Genomic DNA, 10,391 nt, shown 5'->3' on the forward strand with positions numbered 1-10,391 from the left:
GGGGGCTGGGGTGTCAGCTTATACTATGTGGGTTGGGGGGCTGGGGCGTCAGCTTATACTATGTGGGTTGGGGGCTGGGGCCTTGGCTTATACTATGTGGGTTGGGGGCTGGGGCCTCGGCTTATACTATGTGGGTTAGGGGCTGGGGCGTCAGCTTATACTATGTGGGTTGGGGGCTGGGGCCTCGGCTTATACTATGTGGGTTGGGGGTTGGGGCGTCAGCTTATACTATGTGGGTTGGGGGGCTGGGGCGTCAGCTTGTAGTATGTGAGGTGGTAACTAGTGGAGGCAGAGGTCGTCATGAACCCTCTTTTCTTTCGGCTGTTTGTTTAACTGAGATCCCAAGCACAGTATCTTAGTTGGGGGTCACCATTGTTGTGATGAAACGCCAAGACCAAACCAGCTTGGGGAGGAAAGTATTTATTTGGCTTATACTTCCATATCATTGTTCATCATTGAAGGAAGTCAGGACAGGAATTCAAGCAGGACAGGAACCTAGGGGCAGGAGCTGATGTAGAGGCCATAAAGGGGTGCTGCCTCCTGGCTTGCTCCTCAGGACTTGTTCAGCTCAGGTTTCTTACAGAACCTAGGACAACCAGCCCAGAGATGAAACCACCCAAAACATGTTGGACTACTCCACATCAATCACTGATTAGGACAATTAGCTGTATCTTATAGAGACATTTTTCTCAATTGAGGTTTCCTTCTTTCAGATGACTCTTGTCAAGCTTTATGTCAAGTTGACATAAAAGTAGCCAGGACACTAGTCATTCTGCTTTTTTTCCCTTTGGATCTTCCCTGAATGTCACTGTAAGGTCTGATGAGTCAGCCAGTATGGTCTGTTAATGGATCTGTTACCTGGTCCCTCCAGCTCACTTGTCAGTTTGCACACACACACACACACACACACACATACACACACACACCCATCCTTTGAGCACTGCTTGTGTACTCCACAGCATTCATCTGTTGCTGCCTATTGGCTGCATGTCTTTTGATTCCTCCACGTTGACTCCCACTTCATCATGTAATACTTTAGAGTACAGTTCACAAGCCAGCTCTGTACCAGTGTGTCCTGCAAACTCTGAGTTTGGAGAGGCAGTGTGTACATAGTACCCATGGTGGGGTATTAGCTACCAGCACGGCACCCCTTTCTCTCTGAGTGGCACACGAGTTCCCAAGCATGGCAGTCCTTCCAGCAGTGGTGTCTCAACTACTCTGTTACCACTCAAGCAGTGCGCTGCCTAGGTTAATGTGATCTTTTGGTTCTTTGAGTGCACACTATAGGGAGATGCTCATCAAAGCAGAGTCAAATTATTTCACATTCCTACAAGGTCACCAAGTGCCTGCTGACTAAAGATTTTACTGTTTTTTATTTTGCTCTTTTGATTTAATTATTTTAATTATTTATATCCCAAATTTTGTCCCCCTCTCCCAGAGTTCTTCACCCCATCACCTCTCTCCTTTGCCTCTGAGAGGGTATTTCTCCCTCTCTCATCCCCCTCTGGAATTCCCCTTTCCTGGGGCTTCAAGTCTCTCAAGGATTAGGCACATCCTCTCCCACTGAGGCCAGACAAAACAGTCCTCTACTACATATTTGTTGGGGCCTCAGACCAACCCAGGTATGCTCTTTGGTTGGTGGCTTAGTCTCTGGCAACTCCCAGGGACCAGGGTTAGTTGACATTGTTGTTCTTCTTACGGGGTTGCCATCCCCTTCAGTTCCTTCAGTCCTTCCCCTAACTTGTCCATGGGGTTCCCGACCTCAGTCCAATGTTTGACTGTAAGTATCTGCATCTATCTCAATCAGGTGCTGGTAGGGCCTCTTAGAGGACAAGCCATGGTAGGCTCCTGTCTGCAACATGGCGTCAGCAATAGTGTTGAGGTTTGGTGCCCGCCTATGGGATGGACCCTAAGTTGGGCTGTCACTGGCCAGCCATTTCTTCAGTCTTTGTTCTATTTTTGTCTCTGGATTTCTTTTTGACAGGAACAGTTCAAATATTTTGAAGGTAGGTGGGTGGCCCCATCCTGCCACTGGGGGCCCTGTTTCACTACTGGAGGTGGTCTCTTCAGGTTCTATTTCCTCACTGCTAGACATTTTGGGTAAGGTCCTAGGAGCCTTTTACAACCCAGATCTCTGGGGTTTTCTAGGGGTTCCCCACACCCCTTATCCTCTACCCCTGGCAGCCACATATTTCTAGTCATTCTCCTGGTCAGGCTCTGGGCTTCTGTCCTGTCTTCCCCCATACCTGATCCTATCCCCCTTTCCCCTACCCCTCCTCTCTTCCACCCAGGTTCCTCCCTTCTTCTGTCTCCCATGATTATTTTGTTCCCCCCTTCTAAGTGGGATTTAAGCATCCTCACTTGGACCTTCCTTCTTGTTTAACTTCTTAGGGTCTGTGGGGTGTATGATGAGTATTCTGAACTTTTTTAGCTAATACCCACTTATCAATGAGTACATACCATGCCATGCATGTCCTTTTGGGTCTGGGCTACCTCACTCTGGATGATATTTTCTAGTTCCATCCACTTGCCTACAAAATTCATGATGTCCTCGTTTTTAATAGCTGAATAGTATTCCATTGTATAAATGAATCACATTTTCTGTATCCATTATTTGATTGAGGGATGTCTGGGTTATTTTTAGGTTATGGCTATTATTATTCAATAAGGCTGTTATGAAAATAATGGACCACATAACTTTGTGGTATGGTAGAATATCTTTTCGGTATATGCCCAGGAGTGATATGGCTAGGTCTTCAGGTAGAACTATTTCCAGTTTTCTGAGGAACCACCAGAGTGGTTGTACCAGTTTGCAATCCCACCGGCAATGGAGCAGTGTTCCCTTTCTCCACATCCTCAACAGTGTATGCTGTCTCTTGAGTTTTTGATCTTAGCTGTTCTGACTGGTGTGAGGTGGAATCTCAGGGTCATTTTAATGTATTTCCCTGATGACTTAAGGATGTTGAACATTTCTTTAAGTGCTTCCCAGCCTTTCAAGATTCCTCTCCTGGGAAGTCTCTGTTTAGCTCTGTACCCTATTTTTTAATTGGTTTATTTGGTTTTTTGGAGTCTTAACTTATTGAGTTCTCTATATATTTTAGATATTGGCCCTCTATTGGAGGTAAGGTTAGTGAAGATCTTTTCCCAATCTGTAGGTTGCTCTTTTGTAATCCCACTAAAATCAGGGTTAAGACAAGGCTGCCCACTCTCCTTATCTATTCAAGTACATCTTCCTTTACTTGAAGTTCTAGCTAGAGCAATAAGACAACAAAAGGAGACTAAGGGGATACAAATTGGAAAGGAGGAGTTAAACTATCACTATTTGTAGATGATTTGTATATGATAGTGTACATAAGGAACCCCCAAAATTCTTCCAGAGAACTCCTACAGCTGATAAACAACTTCAGCAAAGTGGCTGGATATAAAATTAAATTAAACAAATCAGTAGCCTTCCTTTATACACATAATAAATGGGCTGAGAAAGAAATTAGGGAAACAACACCCTTCACAATTGCCAGAAATAATGTAAAATATCCTGGTGTAACTCCAAGCAAGTGAAAGACCTGTATGACAAGAACTTCCAGTCCCTGTAGAAAGAAATTGAAGAAGATATCAGAAGATGGAAAGATCTCCCGTGCTCATGGATCAGTAGGATTAACATAGTGAAAATGTCCATCTTCTATAACCCCCTGAGCTCCTGGGGACTGGACCACCAACCAAAGAGTGTACATGGAGGGACCCATGGCTCTGGCTGCATATGTGGCAGAGGATGGCCTTGTTAGATATTAGTGGGAGAAGCAGCCCTTGGGCTTGTGGTTGTTTGATGCCCCAGTGTAGGGAAATGCCAGGGCTGGAAGGTGGGAGTGGGTAGGTAGGTGGGTAGGGAAGCACCCTCATAGAGGCAAGGGAGGAGGGATGGGATAGAGGGTTTCTGAAGGGGAGACCCGGATAGGAGAAAACATTTGAAATGTAAATAAAGAAAATATTCCATAAAAGAAAAAATACTCCATAAAAGAAAAAAAAAAAAAAAAGAAAGAAAGAAAGAAAAGAAAATGGCCATCTTACCAAAAGCAATCTACAGATTCAATGCAATTCCCATTAGAATTCCAATACAAGTCTTAACAGACTTGGAAAGACCAATTCTCAACTTTCATGTGGAAAACCAAAAAATCCAGGACATCGAAAACAATTCTTAACAATAAAAAGAACCTCTGGGGGAATCACCATCCCTGACTTCAAGCACAAAAAACCCCACATGGTATTGGTACAGAGACAGACAGGTAGATCAATGCAATTGAATTGAAGATCCAGAAATAAAACCACACATCTATGAACATTTGGATCTTTGACAAAGAAGCCAAAACCATACAGTGGAAAAAAGAAAGCATCTCCAACAAATGGTGCTGGTCTAACTGGCGGTCGGCATGTAGAAGAATGCAAACTGATCCATATTTATCACCCTGCACAAAGCTCAAGGGCACTTGGATCAAGGACCACAACATAAAGCTAGATATACTAAGTCCAATAGAAGAGAATGTGGGAAATAGCCTCAAACCAAAGTTTTAATCATACATTCAGCATGGTGGACTACTCATGTGTGTCCTAAAATTACTATTACTGTATAAAGAATGCTTTTGTGACGAGACTGAAGACAGTGTGTCTTCATTATTCTTTATTATTCTGATAGGTTTTTTTTTTTTCCCTTAAAAAAGTAAGGAGTTCTAAGTTGATCTTTGTGGTCCTAGTTCTATGTAGAAAATTCCATGTAGAATTATCTGTAAAACATTCAGGTTTGCTGGAATTATAGATTTTTGGGGGGCCTGGGTTTATTCTTATAGCAATATGTGAAATAGGTTTAAGATTAATGAATAACATATAACTTCATTTTAGACCTGTAATACTTCTTCAAATAAGTGTAATTTTAGTATCATAGTCTTACACCTGGACAGTGCTGGCATCCTCTTTTAGCTGCTTTCACCTGACTAGTTTTAAAGACAAAACCAAAACAGAGCTTGTATAGAAAGCTTGTTTTTTTCACTCCAGGGAGTGAACATGGAGTTCTCACTTCTGCTAAGTATTTGCTCTACCACTGAGTCACACTCCCAGCTCTTTCAATTTTACTGTCAGCCAGTGTCATATTAAGTTGCCTGGGCTGGCATCAGTCTCTTCCATGAGCCCCCTAAAGTAGCTAGGTTACAGGTGTGTATGCCACATGTCCAGTGAAAAGGACAGCAACTTTAAACTGTTTGATTTTGGGGATAGTGTAGGTAGCACCCCCAAGTGTTTCAGGGATGCAGCTATGAGGACTGTTAAGAGCTACCGGGTCAAAAGGTCTTGAGGACCAGTGATTTCTGATCTGTGTTTGCAGATATGGAATCCTGTGTGGCCAGAGTCCCCAGGCTTTTAATGAAAGAATGCCTGTTGTGACTATCCACAGTAGTGTTGAGTAGCTCATCTCCCTGTTAGTGGTTCATCCCCTTCTCTGGGTACTTGGTGCCATGACCACATGATGTGTGAATATTTCTTCTTTAGTGAGTCTTATCAAACAAATGTGACTCTCGGCTCCTCCCTCGGTAGCTCTTAGCCAAATGGCCATTTTCTTTCACACGTTTGTCCAGTACCTGTTTTCAGTATTCTGTGAAATACCTTACACTTGCCTTTCAGTCACTCTGTACCAAGGCCTGGCTTTGTTGCCAACTACTAGATGTAGATAGGATTCCTTCCTTTTCTTTAAAAAACAAAAACCAAACTCTTAGCAAAGAATCAACAAAAGACACCTTCACAATAGACCTATCACACAGGGTTGACCTGTCACACGGGGTTGATCTGTCACACAGGGTTGATCTGTCACACAGGGTTGATCTATCACACAGTGTTGACCTATCACACAGGGTTGACCTGTCACACAGGGTTGATCTATCACACAGTGTTGACCTATCACACAGGGTTGACCTGTCACACAGGGTTGACCTGTCACACGGGGTTGACCTGTCACATGGGGTTGACCTGTCACACGGGGTTGACCTGTCACACAGGGTTGACCTGTCACACAGGGTTGACTTATCACACAGGGTTGACCTGTCACACAGGGTTGATCTGTCACACAGGGTTGACCTATCACACAGGGTTGACCTATCACACAGGGTTGACCTGTCACACGGGGTTGACCTGTCACACGGGGTTGACCTATCACACAGGGTTGACCTGTCACACGGGGTTGACCTGTCACACAGGGTTGACCTGTCACACAGGGTTGACCTGTCACATGGGATTGTTTTTTAATAGTTTTTGCAGCATGGTTGAGTTCCCTGTATATATAAACATTATTTATATTGAATATTTTTACAGTAGAACATCTTGTCCTTCCCTTGCTGAGTAGTTCTTTTACTAGATAAATACCTGTCAGTTTCACTCAATTCTTTGCTTTATTGTATAATAACCATAGCATATTAGAGCTATTACATTAATTTATGGGTAATTCCTGATGTGTAGTGTGTAGACATTTTAAATGTTGGTCATTATTTAAGTGCTCAAATATCTGTACCTACACAATGTATCCCACTGTAAGTTTTGTAAACTATTTTGTAGTAATTTCCTTTAACATTTTGATATTTCACTAGAAATATCATGAGGATTTATCTAGAGGATAAAAATCACCTGAGGATTCTAGAATCTAGACAAACTATCATTTCTTGTTTCATCTTGTGTGTATGTATATATGTGTGTGTATATATATATATATATTTTTTTTTTTTTAATTATTATTGGAACTATTTACTAAATGATATTTGAGGTCTTTAAGTGAGTTTGGTTTAGTGCATCTGAAAATATATCTTCTTGCTTCATTTCTTCATTTAAAAATTTCAAAGTGACCATCTTTGTGTATGACTGCAAGCTTACTCATTTTCTCATAAGACTAGTCATGACTTTTGGTATGAGCTCCCCCATTCACTCACCTGTTGCAGTGGTAAACGTTGCTCTGCCAGCTTGGTTCTGAAAGCCTCTTGCCATGCATAGTAGTTTTTGGTTCCCTTGAGTCACATATATGTTGAGTTTTTGCTATTACATTATTCATTTAAGAAATGTCGCTAGCATGGTGCAAGTGTTCAGTTTCTCTTCGGGAATAATGCATTAATTTTATTCTGTGTGTTCCTTCCTAGGGTCACAGACGAATGGTGTGCTGCTCTGCGTGGAGTGAAGACCACCCCACATGCAACCTGTTTACCTGTGGGTTCGATAGGCAAGCCATTGGGTGGAACATCAATATTCCTGCATTGTTACAAGAAAAATAAGTCACTGATGTTCCGTAGCTCGAAGTTTGCCATGGACTTTTGATTCATGCAGGCTCTTCTGCATATTAATCAGCCATTATAGTGAGAGTTTGACCCTGGGAAGGGTGCCTTGTATATGTTCTTTTCACATTGTGCCCAGCTTGCATGAAATGTACAGAGAGATGTGTGATTGTGTTTTTTTATTTTTGTCTTGTGTGTATTGGCATCCTCTGGTCAGTAGAATTGAAGCTCACCTCCCATGTAGCATACAGAATGCTTTGAGTTGTTGACCTGACAGATGAGCAGCAGGGCATTATATTACAGTGTAAGAATCAAATGTGAACTGTGTATCTGTTGTGAGCATAAACAGTCTGTTACGTTGTCTGGAGGAACTACATAACTACCTTGTCCTGGGAAGACTGCACAGCTCATTTGCATTGGCTAGCAAGAGGCAGGACTGACAGAGATTTCATACTTGGTTTATGTGAAGTTGTAGAATGTGCTGTTGTGTAATTCCATTTCAACTCTTACTTCTGTTCCAGTTCTGTAAGAGTAACCTGGATTTGCAATGTTTGTGCAGAATTTCTTTTGAGAAGAAAATGTTTCTGCTATTTTATAGAAAATGATTTCAATCTCTTGAGGTCTCATACAAGCAAATTTTAAAATACGATTATTCTAATCACTGATTTAGACATTAAACAGAATTCAAAGCACTTTAATTTATAGCTGTGGTTATAAACAGTTTTTAGAAGTTTCAAATGATTTATCCATTGAATGTGACTTGACCTTTATACAAAGGCCCTGCTACCTGAAGACAAAATATTATTTATTTTCTACATCTTTGGTTTTCATATTTCTAAATGGGTTCGTTTCCTTGGTGGTGTTTGAGAGCCAAGAATGCAAATAAATGAGCACTACCTCAAAATAAATATCGGGAAACCTTTGGAGTCTCACTGCTGCATGGATAAAGCACTTGATTTAAAGCTGGAATATTGAATTCAAGGTAGAAGGCAAGAAAAACAACCATATCCTATGTACCTTGAAGGTGAAAGGCTCTCTAGGTAGCCTGGGAAGGTGACAGCCATGGCAGATAGTTCATAGGCAACCAGAAGTGCTTGTCTTGAACAGCTTGGAACCTCTCAGCGCCAGTCCTTCTACTGCACAAGTGAGCCTTTTGTTCTCGCCTTCTAGAGATTACTGTTCATCTGATGTTTGTAAGTTTGTGTTTCTTAGAGTTACAGTTTTGATAAAGAGACATCTCAGTTACTGCTCCTCGTACATTAATCCTTTCCATACTGCCCTTTGGAGGGTGACCATTTAGGAAGAAGAGGTAATACACTGTTAGGGTTACCTCTCTTCCCACCCCTCTCCCAGTCCCTGGCTTTCTCTTTGGGGGGCATAGGAGGGCACCTGAACTAGTAAGTGGTAGGAAGTTTGGTGTAAGATATGTAATGTGCATAGAACATTTGGGTGGCATTTTCCAGGAGTGAGAACTTGGTTATTGGCATCTTTGAGTTGGGCACCAAAGTTGCTGATCTTGGGAACAACTTTGGTATCTGACTCGTCTAGAGAGAGTCTTTGAGTAATTTTGTTTTTTCAACTTAAAAAAAAAAAAAAAAAGAGGTTGTATTTTTAAAGTGTGACCATTTCTGATGAGGAGTCTCTTCATGGTGTATTTGAGTGCTGAGTCAGGCTGGTCACTGTAGTTGATTAAAATGTTAAGAGCCAGCTCTGGATGTCTTGAATGTATTTTGCTTGATGGTGGAGTACTGTGTGATGATGTTCCTGGTGGCCTGCTTGACTTTACAGCCACACAGGGTTTCCATATCCCCTCCATTCCACTCTATTCACAGAGTTGTTCATGTCGGTGGCAAGCCATGTTCTTATGTTCTTTGCATCTTAATCTGAAAGTCTAGGTATAGTTAGAAACATTGAAAAAAATGTATGCAGATACAAACAGCAGAATCAAACATAAGACCTACCAGACACAACTTTGGAGCTTTAAAAAGTCTTTATCGGTGATCATCGACTTGTATACAGACTAGAGACCTTCACTGCCAATGGCTGCTTATTTTCTTTGGCTAACTGGAGGGACCAGCCTCCGACACAGAAGTGAGGCTCCCCACTCATTTCCACGAGGGCAGAAGACCCTAATGGTGCTCGATAAGAGTGCTCAGGAGCAGGATGTGACTTACAGTAGCTGCTGTTTGTCATCTGTTCTCAACCCATTGCTGCTGTGACCACAGTGTTATCTTTAAGAGTCTACGATTGGCATGGGCTTGAGCTCATGAATGTATGTGCATGTGGCTGAGGATAAGTCATGCTGGCAGCCACGCGCAATCTTATATTAGAAATAGTGTTTGGAATTGGGAACACTATTAATGTGCTGGAGTGTCCAGAATTTCATTTAATAATGGAGGGGAAATAACGTGGTTACTAAATGTGCATTAATGCAAAATTTCCCAAGAGATTTGTTGGATAGAATATCCCCACCCCCCACCATAACCGAAGCAAACCAATTTCTGTAGAGTCAAAAAGCTTTGTACATATTTGGGAATCTGAAGACTATGTAAATCATTTGTTACTTAAATCTGTGAAAAAAGGTTTTATTTTTTGTTTTTTTTTTTTGAGGGAAAAGTGCATTTCTAAGTGTTCTGTGGAATCAGTTATCTTTACTGTATTGATGTAACTGTTTGTAAATGTTCAGTGTCCTCATTGAAATAAGAAGGTCATTAAAACACCTGTGTTCCATAATTACTGTTATCAAGATTTATGTTATTGGGGGTCTTGTGATCTTACTCCTTCCCTCATGTGTTACTTTGTGAAACGTTGTTGAGTTACAGAAATATCATAGCTGTCCAGAAATTGAGTGAATTGTTTATAATGCCTGTTTGAAAATATTTTTATCTTGTACTTAAAACCCAGTTATATTTTTTATCCTTTTATTTTGTAATGGAAAGACTAGCACTGGTGAGAGTCTACCAGACTCTCCCATAGCATAGGATCCATAGATTTTGGTTTTTGCAAATAACTTAGGATTTAAAAAAAAAAAAAAAAAAACTTTCAAAACTGGGAACATTTCCATTATGCACAGAGAGCATGGGCCATGTTGTAGAAGGG

The 10,391-nt window shown here is 41.5% G+C and overlaps 1 protein-coding gene across 6 annotated transcripts in view; it reads left to right on the forward strand.

Annotated features, from left to right (window-relative positions):
• Positions 1-10,025, forward strand: part of Wdr37 (WD repeat domain 37) — a 63,446-nt gene extending 53,421 nt beyond the window's left edge. For all 6 annotated transcript variants that reach the window (XM_076939387.1, XM_076939385.1, XM_034509707.2 and 3 more), the window contains one exon: positions 7,161-10,025. In XM_076939387.1, the coding sequence (XP_076795502.1) occupies positions 7,161-7,292 (132 nt within the window). In that variant the 3' untranslated portion in view covers positions 7,293-10,025. The remainder of the gene's footprint in view (positions 1-7,160) is intronic.
• Positions 10,026-10,391: the final 366 nt, after the last annotated feature.

The sequence above is a fragment of the Arvicanthis niloticus genome, chromosome 8 (assembly GCF_011762505.2).
Source record: "Arvicanthis niloticus isolate mArvNil1 chromosome 8, mArvNil1.pat.X, whole genome shotgun sequence".
Classification (NCBI taxonomy): Eukaryota; Metazoa; Chordata; class Mammalia; order Rodentia; family Muridae; genus Arvicanthis; species Arvicanthis niloticus.